Genomic DNA, 24,976 nt, shown 5'->3' with positions numbered 1-24,976 from the left:
ATACCAATGGAAGGCTCGTTGCTGCTCCCGCTTCCTTCTTTTTTCCCCCCTCTTTTTTTTTTTTTGTGTGTCACAGGGAGTGGGTGAACTATTGTTGTGTTTTGGAGGGATTGCACTTGGGTATTCAGAAGCACATGTTGTATTTGATGAAATGTCACTTTTTTTTTTTTTTTTTCTTCTCCATTAGGGGTGTGCTGTGGTAAGGAAAAATTGAATTGCTGTGTTATGGATATATAGCACGGGGACTTTGTGGAAACACTTGATTCACCGGTTACACATGAAGAAAGATAGGGGGAGGGCATAAAGGGGGGAAGGGAAGGAGGGAGGGGTAGGGGTGGTACATTAAGGTGGGTAAGGGATGGGAGCGGGGAGGTGGGGGGAGGGGCAAGAAGGGTGGGAGGGGGGAGGGAGAGGGGGGAGGGAAATAAGATACCAATATCACATCTTTTGTCAGCACAAATATTCCTACACTAAGTGATAGGGGTACTCAGTGGCCCATAAGAATTAGACGGAGATGAGTAGGGAGAGGTCACGAGGAAACCGTATTTTTCCTTTTTTTTTTTTTTTTTCTTCTTTTTTTTTTTTCCCCTTTCCCTTCCCCCCCCCCCCCCCATCACCCCATCTTTTTGGGGGTGGTGGGGGGGTGGGGGTATTGGGGGAGGGGGATGGGGGTGGAATGGGGGGATGCATGGGCTATTTAGGAGTAAGGGGCTGGATGGGGGCGTGGGGGGGGGGTGGGGGGGGAGGGGGGGGATAGATGGGGCTATATGTTAACAATTACAAAATAAGTATGGAAATGTAAATATAACTGTACAAGGTAGCGTGGAGTTTATTATGTTGGGTAAAGGGAAGACACAGGGCGCTGTCCTGAGGATTGGGGAGAACAAATATGCCGAAGGTAGAGGTTTCCCTCACGCTTGCCCCTCCTCTTTTCCTGGTATTACTGTTGTTGTACTCTCCCTGGGTATCTCACTCTTAGTTATTATCAAAGGGCGTGCCACTGCTATTTTATGAGATTTTTGAGATTTTTGATATATATACACTCAAACTCTTCGTGCTCAGGGGCATTTCCCTACAAAAGACGTCTCCCCTCCGAGTGGAGGAAAAGTCGGAGGCGCTTATAACTTTTTTTTTTTTTTCTCTCCAACGGCACCGAGGTTCCGCGCCGTCTGGATCGCACCCCCTAACTGGTATAGGGGAACGGGGGACAGGGGGAGGTGGGTGCCCCCCCCCCCCTTCCTTTTTTTTTTTTTTTTTTTTTTTTTGGGGTTCTGGGTGGGGGACCCCTCTCCTCGTAGTTTCCAATAGATCGCAAAAAATATGACTAGAATAAAATTCACCTCATATAATGTCAAGGGACTGAACATTCCGGAGAAACGGATCAGATTACTTGCGGAAATGGGAAGGCTGGGGACGCAGATTGGCTTCTTCCAGGAGACACATTTTAGAAGGGACAGGATACCAAAACTTGCAAATCATAAATTCTCAATAGCTTATCACAGTGCATCTCCGAGTGCCAAAACCAATGGAGTATCAATTATTGTCTCAAAACAGATCCCATGGAAGGAATTAAAGGTAGTCACAGATGAGGAGGGCCGCCTTTTAATTGTAAAAGGACAAATTGGATTACAGAGGATCACATTGGTGAATATATACCTTCCAAATGAAGAACAGGTCAGTTACCTCGAAACTTGCCTACAAATGATACATCAACACAAGGAGGGTATTCTAGTGATAGGAGGAGACCTAAATCTCGTATTAGACCCGCTCCTGGACACGTCCAGGGGAGCATCATATCTTTCACTGACAAAAATACGAAGAGTTAAGAAACTATTAAGTAACTTGCAAGTAATAGACACATGGAGGTCACTTCATGTCCAAGACAGGGACTACACGTTCTTTTCGCCAAAACATAAAACATATACTCGTATTGACTATGTTATGATATCACAGACAGTCATATCATCACTGGTGAGTGCGGAAATAGGTTCATTTACCCTGTCAGATCATGCTCCGACAGACTGCACGCTGGATCTAGGGGAGGAGGAACGCCGGGAATGGCATTGGAAGATTAACGAAACACTACTAAAAGACAAGGAGTATGAGCAAAAACTTAGCCAGGAACTAGATTCCTTCTTTCTGACAAACGAGTCGAATGAAGTTACCCCATTCTGTGTCTGGGAAACACACAAATGTGTGATGAGGGGAGCTTTGATATCGTTAGGGGCGTATAGGAAAAAAAAGCTCAATGTACAGATTGAGGACTTGCTCAAAAAAATCCGGGAAGTAGAACTAAAACATAAAAAATCTCAGACACAGTCACTAGAGGAGAAACTAGGTGGCCTCCGAGGGGATCTGAACTCTCTGCTCATTGATCAGGCAAAAGTAAAACTGAAACGGGGAAGGCGGACACTATACGAATTCGGGAATAAACCAAGTAGGATGCTGGCAAAGGCCCTCAAGGATGCCACAACACAACCCCATCTGGCGGGTATTAAAACACAGAAGGGTGAGGTGGCGAATTCGTCACAGGAGATGGCACAGATTTTTAGAGAATATTATGAGGGTCTATACCAGCTGGATGGTCACCAGCCCTCACATAGGTGTAGAAATAAACAAGAGAGGGCAAAAGAATACCTACGTAACTCAGAAATGCCAAGGTTAACGGAGGAGGTAGCACAAGATTTAGATGTACCAATCTCAATAGAAGAATTTAAGAAAGCAATAAACCTTCTTAAAGTAGGGAAAGCCCCGGGCCCAGATGGTTATACCCTGTTGTATTATAAACTTTTTGCTGAGAAATTGGCCCCGAGATTTACAGCTGCTTTTAACTCCCTACGGGAAGGACGTAGGATACCTAGAGAGACTTTGATGGCACATATAGCAGTAATTCTGAAGGAGGGAAAGGATCCATCCCAATGTTCTAGTTATCGGCCAATTGCGTTGCTGAACGTGGATTTAAAAATTTTCTCTAAGATTCTGGCGTTAAGATTAGAAGAGCATATCCCGGCACTGATTCACCCAGACCAAGTGGGATTCACGGCAGGAAGGGAAGGGAGGGAAAATACGCAGAGAGTAATAAATGCAATATATACTGCACAGAGCAGACAGAAACCCCTTATATTGCTCTCAGCGGATGCAGAAAAAGCTTTCGATAGGGTTGATTGGACTTTCCTTGAAACAACTTTACAACATATTGGACTGGGTGAAGGAATGTTGAGCTGGTTCTCAAACCTTTACTCAATTCCAAGTGCGAGGGTTAAGGTTAATGACAGACTGTCGGATCCTTTTGTGATACAGAATGGAACGCGGCAGGGATGCCCCCTCTCACCAATTATCTTTATTCTCACACTGGAACCTTTCCTAAGGAAAATACGCGCTGATTGCAATATTAGGGGTATCAAGACAGAGAGAGAGGAACACAAGTTAGCAGCATATGCTGACGACTTGATCTTCTTTATAACCTCTCCGGTTATATCCCTCCCTTCCCTTCTAAGTGAGATAAATAATTTTGGAGATTTAGCAAATTATAAGGTAAATTACACTAAGTCTGAAGCCATGGGGTTGGAAATGAAGACAACTGAAACACACCAGATAAAATCGCAATTCAATTTTAGGTGGACAGACTCCCATATAAGTTATCTGGGGACTAAAATCCCAAAGAAGCTTAGTAGAGTGTTTGAACTAAATTATGCCCCGTTGTTAAGACAAATTAAACAAGATTTTAGGAGATGGGACAGGGAAACCTTTACTTGGTTTGGAAGGACAAATATTATAAAGATGAACGTGATGCCCAGAGTTCTCTATTTGTTTCAAACATTGCCAATAAAGATTCCATCAAACTTCTTAAAGGACCTTAGATCAAGGTTCCTGAGGTTCATCTGGGCAGGTAAACCAGCAAGGGTAAGGAGAAACATTTTAGTACTCCCAAAAGGAAAAGGAGGTATTGGTTTTCCAGACCCAGTACGATACAGGGAAGCCCTACAACTAGCGAGAGTGGTGGAATGGTGTGCCTCCGCAAGGAAGCCACATGTACAGTTAGAACAGGCGACGACTAAAATTCCTCTGGAAGGAATAGCATGGATAGAAAAATCAGAACTACCCACTATAGTGAAAAAACATCCGTTAACAGGGGCAACCATCTGCTCCATTCATAGGATTTTTAAAAAAACAAATCTTTCACCAAATCCGAGCCCAATGACCCCCGGTATTGGGCGCCCCGGATTTTCTACCAGGCCTAATCAATCGGAGGTATGAGGTATTAAAACATAAAGGGAAAAGTAGGCTCATAGACTTCTCTAGGGACGGCCGTCTGATGACAAGAGGCGAGATAGAGGGAGAAGTGACAGAAGACCTGGACTATTTCAGGTTTATGCAGCTGGGAGCGTATATCCGCTCAAAAATCAAAACATTTCCAGTAATACGGGAGCTAACTAGCTTTGAGCGGAACTGCTTAAATGGTGAAAGTATGAGGCACTCCCTATCACATTTTTATGAAATATTAACAAGCCTGGAAGCCCCACAGGAGCTCAACTTTATGCAAGCCTGGGAGAGAGAGTTAGGAGTAACGTTTACCCAAAAACAGAAGGCGAAGATGCTAAAATCAATACATAAAACATCGATTGCTAGCAGATATCAAGAGGGGGGATATAAAATCCTTACTAGATGGTATAGAACACCATCAGCTCTTCAAAAAATCTTTCCACAGGTATCAGATAGATGCTGGCGATGTAAGAGAGGGGAGGGAACGATGTTACACATATTCTGGGAATGTGAGGAAATTAAGAGCTTCTGGGGAATGGTTGAGGAAACGATTAAGGACATTACAGGTGTGTCTCTTGGGAGTAATCCGGCCGCATTCTTATTAAATGATGTTCCCCTATCGGTGGAAAAATATAGGAATTCCCTGCTTAAACACCTTCTCACTGCCGCAAAGGCCTGTATACCGGCTCTGTGGAAGAGTACAGTCCCTCCGACTAAATTCCAGTGGTGGGCTAGAATTACAGAAATTCAACAAATGGAAAACCTGACTATGATGCTGAAAGAACAAGATGAGAAATATCGAAAGATTTGGTCCCCTCTAGTGGAGTACAGAATTAGAGAACAGGAGAAGGGGGCTAGGTAGGATCGAATGGAACTGAGGAGGGGAGTCCCCCTCCCCCCCCTGGAGGGATGGGTTTTTTTTTTTTTTTTTTTTCCTTTTGAGGGATGGGGGGGGGGGGGGGGGGTATAAGGGCTATGGGTAATGAAAGGGAAAAATATATGCTTGCCCTTGGAACAGAAGAGATTTAGAATTATTTTGTAAGAAAACGTGCTAAGTAGCTATATTATGATAAAAAGAAGCTGTATATGTTGATATGATGTTTAAAAGAGATGTTTCATGTGGTATGTGATATATGACTGTCAGAAAATAAAGAATTTAAAAAAAAAAAAAGAAATGATGCAGCAGACTGGTCCTCAGTAGTTTGTGTGGCCCCCATGTGCTTGTATGCATGCCTGACAAGGTCGGGGTATCACCCATCAGTGCCCATCACTGCCACCTATCAGTGCCGCCTTATCAGTGCACATCAGTGCAGCCTCATCAGTGTACATCAATGAAGGAGAAAAATTACCTGTTTGCAAAATTCAATAACAAAATATAAAACGGTTTTGTATTTTTTTATAAAAAATTCGGTCTTTTTAATTTTTTTTTTTAACAAAAAATAAAAACCCAGGAGGTGATCAAATACCACCAAAACAAAGCTTTATTTGTGGGAAAAAATGATAAAAATTTCATTTGGGTACAGTATTGTGTTGTATGACTGCGCAATTGTCGTTCAAAGTGCGTCAGCGCTGAAAGCTGAAAATTGGTCTGGGCAGGGGGGGGGGGGGGGTTTAAGTGCCCGGTAAGGAAGTGGTTAATCACTTTCTGAAAACATGTATTAGTGCATTGTGGCGACCATGACAGAACCTCGACACTGAGCCAATCGAAAGAAAGATTGTGCCTCTGTAACCAAGGATAACCCATGACAACCGGGTAATGACGTGAGGAAATGACTTGGCATTGGATTATCTCATGGTGAAGAGTCCCTACAGCCATGGTCAATGGAGCGGTTTTATGGGTCACATGGGCAGGCTGTGAAGGTCTCTCATCGATAGTCTCAATGGCTTGTGGAGAGGCACGAGACTGCAGAAGCACCGAGTGCTTCAACATGAAGGCACGATCTACGAACAAGCCTGCAGCCCCCGAATTGATTAGAGCCTGGGCATCGATAAAAAAAGACTCAGACCAGGAGAGAGTAACCGGAACTAGAGGTTTATCCTTCAGGATAGCTGGGAACGCAAAGACACCACCTAAGGTCCGTCCTCTACAGGAGTTAAGGTACGGGCACTTCCTGGATGGGTTGGACAAAAACTTCAATAAGTGACCTGCTTGGCCACAGTAAAGGCACAATCTCTCCCTCTTTTTTGGCAGAGAGATGTATGAAACCCCGCCTGCATGGGCTCTACTTCACTAGAGGACTCGGGCCCAGGAGGCATGGGAGGTGAGGGAGGCACGGGAGATGAGGGAGGCAGGGGAGATGAGGGAGGTGAGGAAGGCACAGGAGATGAGGGAGGCATGGGAGGTGAGAGAGGCATGGGAGGTGAGGGAGGCATGGGAGGTGAGGGAGACATGGGAGGTGACGGAGGCATGGGAGGTGAGAGAGGCACGGGAAGTGAGGGAGGCACGGGAAGTGAGGGAGGCACGGGAAGTGAGGGAGGCACGGGAGGTGAGAGAGGCACGGGAGGTGAGGGAGGCACGGGAAGTGAGGGAGGCACGGGAGGTGAGGGAGACATGGGAGGTGACGGAGGCATGGGAGGTGAGGGAGGCACAGGAGGTGAGGGAGACATGGGAGGTGACGGAGGCATGGGAGGTGAGGGAGGCACAGGAGGTGAGGGAGACATGGGAGGTGACGGAGGCACGGGAAGTGAGGGAGGCACGGGAGGTGAGGGAGGTAAGAGAGGCATGGGAGGTGAGGGAGGCATGGAAGGTGACGGAGGCATGGGAGGTGAGGGAGGCATGGGAGGTGACGGAGGCACGGGAGGTGAGGGAGGCATGGGAGGTGACGGAGGCACGGGAGGTGAGAGAGGCATGGGAGGTGAGGGAGGCATGGGAGGTGACGGAGGCACGGGAGGTGAGGGAGGCATGGGAGGTGATGGAGGCACAGGAGGTGAGGGAGGCATGGGAGGTGAGAGAGGTGAGGGAGGTGACGGAGGCACGGGAGGTGAGGGAGGCACAGGAGGTGAGAGAGGCACGGGAGGTGAGGGAGGCACGGGAGGTGAGAGAGGCATGGGAGGTGAGGGAGGCATAGGAGGTGACGGAGGCATGGGAGGTGAGGGAGGCACGGGAGGTGAGGGAGGCATGGGAGGTGACGGAGGCACAGGAGGCAAGGGAGGTGAGGGAGGCATAGGAGGTGAGGGAGGCACGGGAGGTGAGGGAGGCATGGGAGGTGACGGAGGCACGGGAGGTGAGGGAGGCACGGGAGGTGAGGGAGGCATGGGAGGTGACGGAGGCACAGGAGGCGAGGGAGGTGAGGGAGGCACGGGAGGTGAGGGAAGCATGGGAGGTGAGGGAAGCACGGGAGGTGAGGGAGGCACAGGAGGTGAGGGAGGCATGGGAGGTGAGGGAGGCACGGGAGGTGAGGGAAGCATGGGAGGTGAGGGAGGCACGGGAGGTGAGGGAGGCACAGGAGGTGAGGGAGACATGGGAGGTGACGGAGGCACGGGAAGTGAGGGAGGCACGGGAGGTGAGGGAGGTGAGAGAGGCATGGGAGGTGAGGGAGGCATGGAAGGTGACGGAGGCATGGGAAGTGAGGGAGGCACGGGAGGTGAGAGAGGCATGGGAGGTGACGGAGGCACGGGAGGTGAGGGAGGCATGGGAGGTGACGGAGGTGAGGGAGGCACGGTAGGTGAGAGAGGCATGGGAGGTGACGGAGGCACGGGAGGTGAGGGAGGCACGGGAGGTGAGAGAGGCATGGGAGGTGAGGGAGGCATGGAAGGTGACGGAGGCACGGGAGGTGAGGGAGGCACGGGAGGTGAGAGAGGCATGGGAGGTGAGGGAGGCATGGGAGGTGACGGAGGCACGGGAGGTGAGGGAGGCATGGGAGGTGAGGGAGGTGAGAGAGGTGAGGGAGGTGAAGGAGGCACGGGAGGTGAGGGAGGCACGGGAGGTGAGAGAGGCACGAGAGGTGAGGGAGGCACGGGAGGTGAGAGAGGCATGGGAGGTGAGGAAGGCACGGGAGGTGAGGGAGGCACGGGAGGTGAGGGAGGCACGGGAGGTGAGGGAGGCACGGGAGGTGAGGGAGGCATGGGAGGTGGCGGAGGCACAGGAGGCGAGGGAGGTGAGGGAGGCATAGGAGGTGAGGGAGGCACGGGAGGTGAGGGAAGCACGGGAGGTGAGGGAAGCACGGGAGGTGAGTGAGGCACAGGAGGTGAGGGAGGCACGGGAGGTGAGGGAGGCACAGGAGGTGAGGGAGGCATGGGAGGTGAGGGAAGCATGGGTGGGAATGCAAAGCTCGGAGCTAAGCGTACCTGAGGAAGGTCTCTCTTGCAGTCTGGTATCAATGAGAATGGCAAACAAGACTCCTCAAGATTCCTCTGTATATCTCGGGCTGCAATCTCATCTTTAATGTCATCAGAGAGTCCATAGGATAAAGCAGCCACGAGGGCCTCAATGTTCTAACCAACCTCTGCTGCCAGAGTACGAAATTCAATAACGTAGTCGGCGACAGTTCTCGTACTCTGTTTAATGAACATGAGGCTTTTGGCAGCAGAAGGTGGAGCGAGAGGGAATATCAAGTACCCTTTTAAAAGGAGGCCACAAACGCTGGGTAATTCCAGATGACGGGTTTTTGTGTCTCCCATAGAGGCTTTGTCAGAAAGCAAATAAATAACGAAGCCTATTTTGCTTCTGTCCATAGGGAACGCCTGGGGCAGCAACTCAAAATATATTCCAACCTGGTTTTGAAACCCTCTGCATTGAGCTGGATCGCCCCCCAAAACGCTGAAGGAAGTGGAGCAAAACCAGTCATACCTCTTACATTGGTAGTATTAGAGGTGGCTGCCACAGACAGGAGCAGCAAGGAAGGCTTGCAACATTGGTTTTACGGGAGGAACCGCATGAGCAGTTTGAATCAGGAGCGTTTGTAAGGCCATGGCAAACTGATCCATGCGGTGGTCCTGCTCGTCCAATCTGGAAAAAAAATGTTACAACTAGGTGGATTGCCTGCATCTTCTGAATTCATGGCCCTTGTTTAATGTCAGGAACCATAAATCAGGCGAAGACAGAAAATGCAGTTAAAGTCACACCTTTAATAAAATAGCAAAAAAAACACAGTTAAGAATGTGGTCAAAAACTGAATCCAGGGTTTGGATGCCAGAGCAGGTAATCAGACAAGCCGGGGTCAAGAAACCAGAAGTTACCGTAGTAAAGGAACAAAAATCAGGAACAGGTATTAGAAGTGAAGTCAGCCAGGCCAAGTCATACACAGGAACACACTGGAGATCATAGACCACACAAGAGTAAGGAGGAAATGAGCAAAGCTGTTTAAATAGCCAAAATGGGCTGGCTGTAGGCTGGACTCATGAGGCAGGTAATGGTAACCAGGTTAGACACTGTGAAAGCAATGAGTGGCTGGTAATTAACCGACAGCTGAGCAGCCTCTGTGCACTGAAGGAAAAGAGCTGCTCATAAATAGCAGGAGCCCAGCCCTGACAATCTGAGACAAGTTGCAGAGGTCCCACACCGCTGCCTCCCATCTCCTGAGATTGCACTCAGTGACTTGGGTCTGAGACTATACAGACATATCCCTCCACCCGGCACAGACAGCAAACAACAGAGCAAGTAACCCGGGAGAATTCTTCTGTCTGAGATCTCGCTAGACCCAGGTATGGGGCAGAAGACTCAAGGTACATACCCCAGGTGTCTAGATCTTGTGACAACTATGGTAAAAATCAGAGTTTTGCTGCCAGTTGAACCCCAGAATCTCCATAAATCCAGTCTAGATACATAAATTGTGTCTGCAGGACAGAGAAGGAAGATTATCCGAGAGAAATACAGGAATACAGGACGGGGAACACAGCTCAGGAAAGTGACCAGGGTATTACAGGCTGATATCACCCAGTCCCTGCCCTACTCTGGACCAATCAGTGAGCAGTATGGGTGGAGTAATGTATTTAATGTTAATGACCCACCTGTGCTGATCTCTGTAGGAGTGTTCTCCTCTATAAATGTCCCCGTTATTCCATCCTCCTCCATAGACTGCTGATCATCCCTCACATACCTCTCTTCTTCTTCTGATTTAACCTCAACTTTTATATCTATCAGATCTTCACCCTAAACCAAGAGAAGGAGGAAAAATAACATCTTAAAATATAAGCTTTAATTTTGTAAGATCATATAAAAAAAAAATCCAAGCATTGTCTCCATGTGTCCATGTTCTAGATACTCCGTCCAACCAACCTTATAACAGTGAGGGATGATGTGATCTTCCTGTGTGGAATCCCGGGAATACAGAGGACGGGGACATCTCTCTGGTGGGTTTCTGTAGCTGGATGTTTCCACCATGGTGTCCTGGTACAGATCATTTTGTTCTTTGGGAATCTGCAACTCCTCCATCACCCCATCCTCATCATCCTCCTCTTTAACCTCTTCTTTAACCTCAACTTTAGGATCTCTCAGGTTTCCACTCTGAATATATAATACAAATGACATCAATAGTAACAATGCAGATAATGTACAGATCCTAATGATACTATCAGTGATTGTTCCTCATCTACCTGATGATGGTGAGAGATTGTGTGACCTTCCTGTGTGGAATCCCGGGAATACAGAGGACGGGGACATCTCTCTGGTGGGTTCCCATTACTGGATCCATCTATAGGAAACACACACACTGACTGAATACATTGTTTCTATGTGTTTATCAGATGATGGGGGATCTAGGTGGACCCTCCGTACTGCTCTCTCCTTTACAATAAAGTCTCCTCTTACCCGGTGATGTGAGGGGCGGCTGATTGTCCATCATGACGTCCTTGTAGAGATCCTTGTGTCCTTCTAAATACTCCCACTCCTCCATGGAGAAATAGACATCCTGACACCTTATAGGAACCTGACATACACAATGATACAGTCACCATCCAGACACATCCCTTGTCTGTTACTTCATAATGTCCCAGAATTCCCAGAATCCTCCTCACCTCTCCTGTCAGCAGCTCCATCATCTTCTTGGTGACTTCTAGAATCTTCTCCATGTTGTGTCTCTCAGGTTTTAGGGAGTCACATGGAGGCACTGTGATGGTCATATGATCACCTGACTTCACAAGAGGAAATCTCTGTATTGAGGAACCAATAGGAATATCATGTTATAATCCCAGAATCCTCCTCACCTCTCCGGTCAGGTCTGTGTTTTATTAATAGAGATAAGAGTGATGTCATGTGACCTCCCAGAATCCTCCTCACCTCTCCGGTCAGGTCTGTGTTTTATTAATAGAGATAAGAGTGATGTCATGTGACCTCCCAGAATCCTCCTCACCTCTCCGGTCAGGTCTGTGTTTTATTAATAGAGATAAGAGTGATGTCATGTGACCTCCCAGAATCCTCCTCACCTCTCCGGTCAGCAGGTAGATGATCTCCAGGGTGAGGTTTAGTATCTTCTCAGTCATGTGACTCCGGTCCTCCTCAATTCTGATTTGTGTCGTCATCTGATCTATACAGGTTTCTGGCTAGACAGGTAAGGATGATAATAGATAATGAAAATATTTATATAAGTGGGGGAATGTTCTGCCCCTGAAGGGGTTAATCTAGGTTCTCACACTAAATATGTGTGTAACATCATCTGCTGGAGATAAAAGACATCACAGTGACTATGGAGGAAGAGGACGGAACATGACGGGGGGGTTACTGGGTGTAAATAGAAAATAAGATCTTATTACCTCCTCTGCTGCCTCTTCTCTCTACTTCCACCCGACTCACCTCTCACCCGGAACTTCCTGTCTGTACCTGACATCACTTCCTTTCTTCCATACGTTTTTTCACTTTTCAATTTTTCACTTTTTTTCACTGTTTTTGCACATATTTTTCTTATTTTTGCACATTTTTTTTCAGAACACCGCACTTACAATCATCCCCACACATGTGGAATGTGTTGCAGCAATCGGGCATGCTATGTGGAGGTTTTCTTGGCTGGGGTGGGGGTCCTGGCCTCAGCTCCGGAACAGACAAACATTTGGGGTCCCATGCTCCTCGATGCCAGCCAAGCACAGTGCTCCAGCCAACCTGTGAGTATAGATCTTTCCCCATGAGGTCTTTTCTCCCTCTAAAGGGGTAGAATATATTTGCTAACATTACATATTTATTTATATTTACAGTTTACTTCTGTACCCAACTCCTGATGAATGGCATGTAGCCATGAAACGCGTCGAGTTTCCATGGGGTGCTTAGACAAGTCTGGCTTATTACCTACTTACTGGCCCATATATACTTTTTTTATACATCCAAAATTCATTGAGTACTATGTAATTATCAATGTGTACCTATCTTATAGCAGCTCTCTTGCATATGGTTTACCAATGCCTGCCAATATGAAACCTCTTGTAGCACATTTATTAACATTTGCTATCTTTTATGTTTTTGTGTTGCCAAGCTAATGTATATGTATCCATTATGTTTATGCCATTGTGCATGTATATATATGAAAATACTTTTATACTATTGTTACAAATAAAAAACGATTACTATATACTCTACCTCCACAAGTCAATTGCCTCATTTAAAGTCCCAAACTCCCTTTTTATGTACTTGTACCTGACATCACTTCCTGTCTTCCATAGAGACTTGCTATCTCTATGGTAGAAGTGAGATCACCACCTTGTGGAGCTCAAAGGAATTACACCCCCCAGAAACGTCTCGTAGTGTGAGCACGGTCTTGTGCTGTGTGTGTATGTCCTGTATATCCTTATAGATGGGGTCATCTCCACTCACACCAAGGTGGAGAGAAATATATTACTGCCTAGTCCAGCCTTTCTCAGCCAGGGTTCCTCCAAAAGTTTCTAGAGGTTCCTTGAGCAATGAACAATTTCTGTCTCTCAGTAAAAACTGACATCAATGATCTGTAAGTCTTCCCACTGATGACCATATAAGGGGGTCCTTCTCCCATTGGTCATCAATGTAAGGGACCTCTACACTGATAACTGATATAAGGGGTCCTTCTCCTATTGGTCACCAATGTAAGGGGCCATTACCCTGAACACTGATGCAGCACCCTGGTGTTTATGCAGGGTTGCTAACCAATTTAGTTTGCCAGTTGGTAATTGTCCTGGCTAATTGTTAGCAGATCCACTGATTTCCCCCTAATTCTGGAATTGCTGCACTTCTCTCTTCTGTCACTAGGTGGCATTGTAGCTGGTGACATTAGATAGACAAGGGCATAGCAAGGACAGATTATGAATGGACTTGATGTCTCAGCCAATGGGCAGGGGTTTCTTTAAGCCCCTTGGCCTGCTGGGAGAGCCTATGTATTTTGGTGGAGTCAGGTGATCGGGGTTCTGTGCCACCTGGATGGCTGTTTTGGTGGACATGTGTTATGTAGCCCTGGGTTGCAAGGCCAGAAACCTAAGGCCTATCACCTGGCTACTGGGCTGCCTGAGGCCTATCCAGGTGCAGGAGAAGCAGCGTAGGGTTGGGACTGCAGGATTGGAGTCCAACCGAGTTGAGAAGGTTCAGCTGGATGGAGAACCAGTCGTGGTCGGAGGTAGAGGGAAAGCTATCGCACTAAGGGACCATCCACCTTGTTACCAGAGACTACTGTGAGTAGGCTGAAGCAAGTACCTGAGCAGTCTCACTGGGGACGGTGAAAAAATGGGAAAGCATCAGGGACAGGGACCCAGCAGGATAGCGGCTTGGGGAGTATACAGCGGAATAGCTGTTGAAGACCTCAGGGGATCCGGTAATGACTGGGGTCTAGTGAGAGACTGGGAGCTCAGTGAGTGAAGATCCACAGTGGGACACTGAGAGGTAAGTAAAAGGACTGTTCTGTGTTACCAAGAGTTATGTACAACTACCTTTAGTGACTGTTGCAGGATTAGTTATAGGAGACAGCGGTCCTACCTATACAGAAGTGTTATCCGGCTGGAGGCCTTCCTCTGTATAGCTGTCTACCTATAGAAGTCTCAGAGTCAGCCAATTACCATTGCATCTACTCAAGGGTGTCCTGGCGCTAACCCTCTCTCCCCCAGTTCTGTTAAGAGACAATAAATCTCTTGTTTGCATTGAAAAAGTGACTGGCGCCAATCATTCTTCTTACATCACACCCACCATGCCTGGTAACCCACTTTACAAGGAGGGATGTCCAATCTCCCTAACCCTTGAGGTCACCATTTGGCCTTTGGGGCCCTGGGGACTTCGCTACACTGATATAAGGGAGTCCTTCTCCTATTGGTCTCCAATGTAAGGGACAACTACACTGACCACTAGGATTTCCTCCAAGTTCTAGCAAAACTAAAGTTATTCATCTGAGATGAAAGTATTACAATCACTGATAAATGACAGCTTGATGCTCACTCTAGTTGTTAAAGGATAAGTTCACTTTTTTTTTTTCTAGAACCCAGCCCCCCCCCCCCCCCAATGTACCAATATACCATTAATGTTGCAGAACAATACAAGTTTTCTTTGATTTTAAATACAAGGCCTGACCTCATTCATGGCTATATTTCTCAGATCACTACAGAGACTTCCTGGTTTACAGACGGGACAGACAAACCAGTAAGACCCAGGAAGGAGTTTACCTAATGTGGGGGAAATTGGTAGTCCTAGTGCTAGCTGTCCCACGTGGCTACTGATCCCAGAACCACCACCTCAGACCCTACCAGCCCTCCTGGCTGCAGCTGCCTCTCTCCACTGCCCGTGCCACCACAGTCCCACTGGCTCTGCATCCATCTCAGACTGCTTGCACCCAGTCCTCTCAAGGGTGCCTCCTAGTCCTCCTGACTTTGTGTCACTCACCAGCCCTCTTGGCTGCAACTTGTTGTTCCTACTGGAGACTTGCCCGGCCATGTTCTCTTGCTGTCCTCTCCTTGCTCCCATGCCACCTGTCCAGGACACCTCCATTTGTCTTGAGAGGGTCCTGTCTGCACTGGAGCCCAGGCCCAAGGTCACCCCCCCCGACTGGGGCGCTCCCTCCAAGGCCACCGACAGCCTAACACTCCATCTCCAGCTTCCACCCAAACTCTCCTCCCCAGCTCTACTGACCCAGAGTATTTGAGGAGGCCTGCCCCCTGCCAATCTAAGTTGGGGATTGATCAGAGCCCCTCAGAATATGTATTGCAGGCCATTGAAATCAACGGGCTGGCCGATGCGTGTCACTGGAAAATCGAGCCACCAAATGTGTGCTCCCACTACTCTAGATGTGAATGGGGCCTGAAAGTGGAATTGGACGCCCATGTCCTGTGTAGATGGGCCCCCCCGTGTCCCGTGTGGATGGGCCTCTGTTTCCTGTGTGGATGCCCCCCTGTCCTGTGTAGATGGACCCTCCTGTGTCCCGTGTGGATGGACCCCCCTGTGTCCCGTGTGGATGGATCCCCCTGTGTCCCGTGTGGATGGATCCCCCTGTGTCCCATGTGGATGGACCCCCCTGTGTCGTGTGTGGATGGAATCCCCTGTGTCCTGTATGGATGGGTCTTTTTTTATTTCTTCTTTTTCTCATGGATTGGGATGTACAATACATCCATACTGATAAGAGGAACATTGGGCGGAAACCTATGACCATCTCCTCCCATCCTGTATACTCCCACTGGCTACACAGGAACAGCGCCCCTCCCTGGTGTCCCTAGAATTCAGTGACCACACCCACTGGCTGCTTTTAGACTCAGAAGGAAGTAGAATTGAAGTCATGTGACGGCACTGGATACCGCAAATCAAAAAGGGAGAAAATCTGGGATTTTATCATTTTGAGACATAAAGCTGAACTTCATTCACATTAATGATTGCAGGGGAGAATTTAGGTGTTAGGGTGGACTTCCACTTTAAGTGAAAAATAAAGAGGAAAACATTTCCAAACACTTCAACTACCGCCCTCATTTTTGAGTCCCCGCCTACATGAATGCCATGTCACGGGCGCCTACATACGAAATATTGATTGCGCTAATGTCCAAATTCAGTATTTTGGTTTTGAATCAGTGGTTGGTTTAATATTCTTGGTTATGTTCTTCGATGTCTATTGTAGTCATAAGTGAATGGGTATAATATCTCCGGGATTTGTAGGAAACCATGCCTGATGACGGGAACCAAGTGATCAATGTACAGAAGATTTGTTGGACGAGTGTGACAAGAATGAGCCCAGATGTGATCAATTCTGGCCATATTGTAACTAACAGAGCGATTTCCTATTATTGTCAGCTCCATATAGTGGCCGTAATGAAGTATTTTTCTTGAAATTCCTCCATCTGTAAAAAATATTGTGATTCAGAATTATGGACGCTAGATGGAGGCAATGATCATAGGAAATTACTGAGTTATATAAAATATGGCCAATATTCGTCACAGCTGGGCAAACCTGTGCCACATTCCATCAACTATTTGTTTTCTTATTCATAATAGACCTCTAAGTCTCTATACCACAAAATGTACTCAGCCAATGAGAGGTAATGACTCCATTTTTATTTTAAAATGCCTAGAGGACCGCCTTTAAAGTGGTGGGTTTAACGTGTTTCGTCCTGGAAGACGACTTGAGAAAACAGACCTCTTGCAAGAGTTTACACCACAAAATGTACTATATTTTTCTCCTGCTATCAATGACCAACACGGTACAACACTTCATCCATGTCTTTGGTGATCTCTGATCTCCTTATCAACTGTTTCTTACATGATGAAGATCAGCCATGGAGTATATCTGAGGTGTATATCAGGGTGTGCTTCTTCCCCACATGTCCAGCAACATTCATATACAAGACATTTCCCACACTCACTAATACACCTCGAGGGTGGTGTGGGACCCCTGATGTACAGGAAGACAGGACTTCACTGAGGAACAATTCCCTCACTCAGGACAGGAATATGGCTTCTCCCCCGTGTGAGATCTCTGATGTGTATAAAGATGGTGCTTCTGTGAAAAACATTTCCCGCACTCAGGACAGGAGTACGGCTTCTCCCCCGTGTGCAATCTCTGATGTCTGCAAAGACTGGACCTAAATGAAAAACATTTCCCGCACTCAGAGCAGGAATATGGTTTCTCCCCCGTGTGAATTCTCTGATGACTAAAAAGATTGGTCTTCCATGAAAAACATTTCCCACACTCAGAACAGGAATACGGCTTCTCCTCCGTGTGCAATCTCTGATGTGAGACAAGGGCTGATTTTATTACAAAACATTTCCCGCATTTAGAACAGGAATGCAGTTTCTCCCCCGTGTGCAATTTCTGATGCATAAAAAGATAGTCCTTCGATGAAAAACATTTCCCGCACTCAGAACAGGAAAATGGCTTCTCCCCCGTGTGAGTCATTTGATGTGCAACAAGATTTAATTTTTGTAAAAAACATTTCCCGCACTCGGAACAAAAATACGCCTTTTTTTCTGTGTGAGATTTCTGATGTTGGTAAAAATGGGATTTCTTTAAAAAACATTTCCCGCACTCAGGACAAGAAAATGGCTTTTCTTCTGTGTGAGATCTCTGATGTTGGGAAAGATTGGCTTTCCTTAAAAAACATTTCCCGCACTCAGGACAGGAATGTGGCTTCTCAACTGCGTGAGATCTTATATGCTCATCAAGATTGAATTTAAAATAGAAACTCTTCCCGCACTCAGTACAGGAGAACCTCTTATCTGTTGGAAGGACGGCACCATCCCTCACAGTCTGAGGTTCCTCAGGATAAGAGGAATACGATGGTCCGGCACCGTCCCTCACAGTCTGAGGTTCCTCAGGATAAGAAGAATACGATGGTCCGGCACTGTCCCTCACAGTCTGAGGTTCCTCAGGATGAGAGGAATACGATGGTCCGGCACCGTCCCGCACAGTCTGAGGTTCCTCAGGATAAGATGAATATGATGGTCCGGCACCGTCCCTCACAGTCTGAGGTTCCTCAGGATAAGAGGAATACGATGGTCCGGCACCGTCCCGCACAGTCTGAGGTTCCTCAGGATAAGATGAATATGATGGTCCGGCACCGTCCCTCACAGTCTGAGGTTCCTCAGGATAAGAGGAATACGATGGTCCGGCACCGTCCCTCACAGTCTGAGATTCCTCAGGATAAGAGGAATACGATGGTCCGGCACCGTCCCGCACAGTCTGAGGTTCCTCAGGATAAGAGGAATACGATGGTCCGGCACCGTCCCTCACAGTCTGAGGTTCCTCAGGATAAGAGGAATACGATGGTCCGGCACCGTCCTTCACAGTCTGAGGTTCCTCAGGATAAGAGGAATACGATGGTCCGGCACCGTCCCGCACAGTCTGAGGTTCCTCAGGATAAGAGGAATACGATGGTCCAGCACCATCCCACACAGACTGAGGTTCCTCAGGATAAGAGGAATACGATGGTCCATCTACACTGTGTGGTGCCGGATGGACATTTGAGGTAGTCGGGTTTTCTCCTGGACTATACTGTGTGATGTCCTCATCTTCTACTTTACAGTCTGGAGACAAAGTGAGACAATCCTCTGAGGTTTTCCTCATCTCCCGTCCATCTACTAAAATAGAAATACAAAGATTATTACTAGACATGAGCTGATTGGTTCCCCTAAACCAGGACTCCGCCCACATCAGGCACTTTAATGAGAGAGACACTTTTATAGTCTGTTTCCAGTATTTGCTTTAGGGTTTGTTCACGAGGAGTGCTGCACTATTATTTTTTAAAATGTACAACATAGAGTATACAGTGCAGGGGTCAGGAGCATATAACAGAGCAAGTAACTCCGGGAGAATTGTTCTCTCAGAGATCTTTCTAGACCCAGGCATGGGGCAGAAGACCCAAGGTACATACCCCAGGTGCCTAGGTCAAGCAACACCTATGATGTAAAACAACATTTTGCTGCCAGCTGATCCCCAGAATCTCCATAAATCCAGTCTAGATACATAAATTGTGTCTGCAGCACAGAGAAGGAAGATTATCTGAGAGAAATACAGGAATACAGGACGGGGAACACAGCTCAGGAAAGTGACCAGGGGATTACAGGCTGATATCACCCAGTCCCTGCCCTACTCTGGACCAATCAGTGAGCAGTATGGGTGGAGGAATGTATTTAGTGTTAATGACCCACCTGTGCTGATCTCTGTAGGAGTGTCCTCCTCTATAAATGTCCCCGTTATTCCATCCTCCTCCATAGACTGCTGATCATCCCTCACATACCTCTCTTCTTCTTCTGATTTAACCTCAAATTCTATATCGATTGGATCTCCACTCTAAATCAAGAAAATGAGAGAGAATATCATCTGTAAGATATAAGTTTTAATATTGAAAGATCACTTAAAAAAATTAAAACATTGTTTCTAGATATCTTGTTCTAGATACTCTGTCCTACCAACCTTGTAACATTGAGGGATGGTGAGACCTTCCTGTGTGGAATCCCGGGAATACAGAGGACGGGGACATCTCTCTGGTGGGTTTCTGTAGCTGGATGACTCCTCTATGGTGTCCTGGTACAGATCTTTGTGTATTTCCTTCATAACCCCATCCTCATCATCCTCCTCTTTTATCTCTTCTTTAACCTCAACTTTAGAATCTCTCAGGTTTCCACTCTAAATATATAATAAAAATGACATCAATTGTAACAATGCAGATAATGTACAGATCCTAATGATACTATCAGTGATTGTTCCTCATCTACCTGATGATGGTGAGGGATGGTGTGATCTTCCTGTGTGGAATCCCGGGAATACAGAGGACGGGGACATCTCTCTGGTGGGTTCCTGGTATTAGGTGGCTCCATCATATCCTTGTGTCCTTCTGAAAACTCCTCCATCACACCATACTCTTCATCCTCCTCTTTATACTCTTCTTTAACAATAATATTATTATCCTCAAGGTTTCCACTCTGAACATACAATAAGAAATTATTTTAACAAACAACCTTGTGTATAAATCACAACTACCAATCATGGTCAATAATCTACCTGATGATGGTGAGGGATGATGTGATCTTCCTGTGTGGAATCCCCAGAATACAGAGGACGGGGACATCTCTCTGGTGGGTTTCTGTAGCTGGATGACTCCACCATGGTGTCCTGGTACAGATCTTTGTGTATTTCCTCCATCACCTCATCCTCATCATCCTCCTCTTTTATCTCTTCTTCTGATTTAACCTCAACTTTAGAATCTCTCAGGTTTCCACTCTGAATATAGAATAAAAATGACATCAATTGTAACAATGCAGATAATGTACAGATCCTAATGATACTATCAGTGATTGTTCCTCATCTACCTGATGATGGTGAGGGATGGTGTGACCTTCCTGTGTGGAATCCTGGGAATACAGAGGACGGGGACATCTCTCTGGTGGGTTCCCATTACTGGATACATCTGTAGGAAACACACACACTGACTGAATACATTGTCTCTATGTGTTTATCAGATGATGGGGGATCTAGGTGGACCCTCCGTACTGCTCTCTCCTTTACAATAAAGTCTCCTCTTACCCGGTGATGTGAGGGGCGGCTGATTGTCCATCATGACGTCCTTGTAGAGATCCTTGTGTCCTTCTAAATACTCCCACTCCTCCATGGAGAAATAGACAGTGACATCCTGACACCTTATAGGAACCTGACACACACAATGATACAGTCACCATCCAGACACATCCCTTGTCTGTTACTGGATAATGTCCCAGAATTCCCAGAATCCTCCTCACCTCTCCTGTCAGCAGCTCCATCATCTTCTTGGAGACTTCTAGAATCTTCTCCATGTTGTGTCTCTCAGGTTTTAGGGAGTCACATGGAGGCACTGTGATCGTCATATGATCACCTGACTTCACAAGAGGAAATCTCTGTTTTGAGGAACCAATAGGAATATCATGTTAGAATCCCAGAATCCTCCTCACCTCTCCGGTCAGGTCTGTGTTTTATTAATAGAGATAAGAGTGATGTCATGTGACCTCCCAGAATCCTCCTCACCTCTCCGGTCAGGTCTGTGTTTTATTAATAGAGATAAGAGTGATGTCATGTGATCTCCCAGAATCCTCCTCACCTCTCAGGTCAGGTCTGTGTTTTATTAATAGAGATAAGAGCGATGTCATGTGACCTCCCAGAATCCTCCTCACCTCTCCGGTCAGGTCTGTGTATTATTAATAGAGATAAGAGTGATGTCATGTGACCTCCCAGAATCCTCCTCACCTCTCCGGTCAGCAGGTAGATGATCTCCAGGGTGAGGTTTAGTATCTTCTCAGTCATGTGACTCCGGTCCTCCTCAATTCTGATTTGTGTCGTCATTTGATCTATACAGGTTTCTGTCTAGACAGGTAAGGACAATAATAGATAATGAAAATATATATATAAGTGGGGGAATGTTCTGCCCCTGAAGGGGTTAATCTAGGTTTCCACACTATATATGTGTGTATCATCATCTGCTGGAGATAAAAGACGTCACAGTGACTATGGAGGAAGAGGACGGAACATGACGGGGGGGTTACTGGGTGTAAATAGAAAATAAGATCTTATTACCTCCTCGGCTGCCACTTCCAGCAATGTCTGCTTCCTCCCAACTCACCTCTCACCCGGAAATTCCTGTCTGTAACTGACATCACTTCCTGTCTTCCATAGAGACTTTCTATCTCTATGGCAGAAGTGAGAATATCACCACCTTGTGGAGCTCAGAGGAATTACACCCCCCAGAAACATCTCGTAGTGTGAACACGGCCTTGTGCTGTGTGTATATGTACCTTATATCCTTATAGATGGGGTCATCTCCACTCCCACCAAGGGGGAGAGAAATATATTACTGTCTAGTCCAGCCTCTCTCAGCCAGGGTTACTCCAAAAGTTTCTAGAGGTTCCTTAAGCAATGAACAATTTCTGCCTCTCAGTAAAAACTGACATCAATGATCTGTAAGTCTTCCCACTGATGACGATATAAGGGGGTCCTTCTCCCATTGGTCACCAATGTAAGGGACCTCTACACTGATAACTGATATAAGGGGTCCTTTTCCTATTGGTCACCAATGTAAGGGGCCATTACCCTGAACACTGATGCAGCACCCTGGTGTTTATGCAGTGTTGCTAACCAATTTAGTTTGCCAGGTGGTAATTGTCCTGGCTAATTGTTAGCAGATCCACTCATTTCCCCCTAATTCTGGAATTGCTGCACTTCTCTCTTCTGTCACTAGGTGGCATTGTAGCTGCTGACATTAGATAGACAAAGGGCATAGCAAGGACAGATTATGAATGGATTTGATGTCTCAGCCAATGGGCAGGGGTTTCTTTAAGCCCCTTGGCCTGCTTGGAGAGCCTATGTATTTTGGTGGAGTCAGGTGATCGGGTTCTGTGCCACCTGGACAGCTGTTTTGGTGGACATGTGTTATGTCGCCCTGGGTTGCAAGGCCAGAAACCTAAGGCCTATCACCTGGCTACTGGGCTGCCTGAGGCCTATCCAGGTGCAGGAGAAGCAGCGTAGGGTTGGGACTGCAGGATTGGAGTCCAACCGAGTTGAGAAGGTTCAGCTGGATGGAGAACCAGTTGTGGTCGGAGGTAGAGGGGAAGCTATCGCCACTAAGGGACCATCCACCTTGTTACCAGAGACTACTGTGAGTAAGCTGAAGCAAATACCTGAGCAGTCTCACTGGGGACGGTGAAAAAATGGGAAAGCATCAGCAAGTGCCAAGCCAGGGACCCAGCAGGATAGCGGCTTGAGGAGTATACAGCGGAATAGCTGTTGAAGAGCTCAGGGGATCCGGTAATGACTGGGATTTGGAGGTCTAGTGAGAGACTGGGAGCTCAGTGAGTGAAGATCCACAGTGGGACACTGAGAGGTAAGTAAAAGGACTGTTCTGTGTTACCAAGAGTTATGTACAACTACCTTTAGTGACTGTTGCAGGATTAGTTATAGGAGACAGCGGTCCTACCTATACAGAAGTGTTATCCGGCTGGAGGCCTTCCTCTGTATAGCTGTCTATCTATAGAAGTCTCAGAGTCTGCCAATTACCATTGCATCTACTCAAGGGTGTCGTGGTGCTAACCCTCTCTCCCCCAGTTCTGTTAAGAGACAATAAATCTCTTGTTTGCATTGAAAAAGTGACTGGCGCCCATCATTCTTCTTACATCACACCCACCATGCTAGGTAACCCACTTTACAAGGAGGGATGTCAGCTCTCCCTAACCCTTGAGGTCACCATTTGGTATTTGGGGCCCCAGGGACTTCGCTACACTGATATAAGGGAGTCCTTCTCCTATTGGTCTCCAATGTAAGGGACAACTACACTGACCACTAGGATTTTCTCCAAGTTCTAGCAAAACTAAAGTTATTCATCTGAGATGAAAGTATTACAATTACTGATAAATGACAGCTTGATGCTCACTCTAGTTGTTAAATAGGGATGAGCCGAACACCCCCCGGTTCGGTTCGCACCAGAACCTGCGAACGGACCGAAAATTCACACGAACGTTAGAACCCCATTGATGTCTATGGAACTCGAACGTTCGAAATCAAAAGTGTTCATTTTAAAGGCTAATTTGCATGGTATTGTCCTAAAAAGGATTTGGGGACCCGGGTCCTACCCCAGGGGACATGTATCAATGCAAAAAAAACTTTTAAAAATGGATGTTTTTTCGGGAGAAGTGATTTTAATGATGCTTAAAGTAAAAAAAAAAAGAAAAGAAATATTCCTTTAAATATCGTACCTGAGGGGTGTCTATAGTATGCCTGTAAAGTGGCGCGTGTTTCCCGTGCTTAGAACAGTCCCTGCACAAAATTACATTTCTAAAGGAAAAAAAGTCATTTAAAACTGCTTACGGCTTTAATGTAATGTCGGGTCCTGGCAATATGGATGAAAATCAGTGAGACAAACGGCATGGGTACCCCCCAGTCCATTACCAGGCCCTTTGGGTCTTGTATGGATATTAATGGGAACCCCGCACCCAAATTAAAAAAGGAAACAGCAGTATACAGGCTCTGTACTCTGAACAGCAGTATACAGGCGGTGCAAACAACACAGGGACTGTAGGTTTGTTGTTAAGTAGAATCTGTTTGTATTTTGAACTGGTACATTTTTAACGTGTTTAGCTCCAGCCAAAAAATCTTTTTTAAGCTTTTTGGAAAACATAGGGAAGGGTTATCACCCCTGTGACATTTGTTTTGCTGTCCTTGCCCCTCTTCAGAAGATTTCACCTCACTTTCTGTCCCAATGACAAATGTTTTTTGAAAATTTCCATCAGTGGAAAGGAGAAATGTTTTTCCCATATTAACTCTTACAGGAGAAAATTTCCCTTCCTAGGGGTAGATTTCATCTCACTTCCTGTTGTCTCCTTCCGTTTGCAAGTAGGAGTCGTTTGTAAGTTGGATGTTTGAAAGTAGGGGCCTGCCCTATATACTCTGCAGAAATTTGGGCCTTAGGTGTTGGTGTTGCCACAACACTGTAAGCCCTCACAGGGCCCTGCTGTGAAATATTAGATCAAGAATTGTAATTACATGTCCCTGTTGAACAGGGGCTGAAAAATTGTGCCTTAGGTGCTGGTGCCACAACACTGCAACCCCTCACAGATGCTCTAGTTGGAACGCAGGAACGAGCCCTGCTGCAAAGTACTGCATCAAAAATTGTAATTACATTTCCCTGTTAAACAGGGGCTGAAAAATTGGGCCTTAGGCGCTGGTGGCCAGAACCAGAAACCAGAAATGTTCTTACAAGCTATCAGCATGATCTTTGAGGAGGAAGACGATAATTACTCAGGGATAGTCACTCAGCATCAGCATAGGCAGTCTTTGAAGGGATCTGAGATTTCCAAAAAAATTATTCGGTTACATCAGCATCAGGTGCTTGGTAGCTGGTG

The 24,976-nt window shown here is 46.6% G+C and overlaps 1 protein-coding gene and 1 long non-coding RNA gene across 2 annotated transcripts in view; one reads left to right on the top strand and one right to left on the bottom strand.

Moving 5' to 3' along the window:
* The window catches only part of LOC141106830 (uncharacterized), a 125,065-nt gene extending 104,260 nt beyond the window's left edge, over positions 1-20,805 (bottom strand). The window contains exons 1-4 of the mRNA XM_073597759.1: positions 20,640-20,805; positions 20,426-20,523; positions 20,118-20,336; positions 19,832-20,038 (exon numbers count right to left, since the gene is read on the bottom strand). Of these exons, the coding sequence (XP_073453860.1) occupies positions 19,832-20,038; positions 20,118-20,336; positions 20,426-20,523; positions 20,640-20,724 (609 nt within the window). The 5' untranslated portion in view covers positions 20,725-20,805. The remainder of the gene's footprint in view (positions 1-19,831; positions 20,039-20,117; positions 20,337-20,425; positions 20,524-20,639) is intronic.
* LOC141105012 (uncharacterized) lies at positions 11,903-12,758 on the top strand. The gene is made up of 2 exons (XR_012235514.1): positions 11,903-12,297; positions 12,388-12,758. It is a non-coding gene; the product is annotated as an uncharacterized lncRNA (long non-coding RNA).
* Positions 20,806-24,976: the final 4,171 nt, after the last annotated feature.

Source organism: Aquarana catesbeiana, linkage group LG08, assembly GCF_042186555.1.
Source record: "Aquarana catesbeiana isolate 2022-GZ linkage group LG08, ASM4218655v1, whole genome shotgun sequence".
Lineage (NCBI taxonomy): Eukaryota > Metazoa > Chordata > Amphibia > Anura > Ranidae > Aquarana > Aquarana catesbeiana.
The sequence above is the reverse complement of the archived record's forward strand: the minus strand, read 5'-3'. Positions and strand labels throughout refer to the sequence as shown.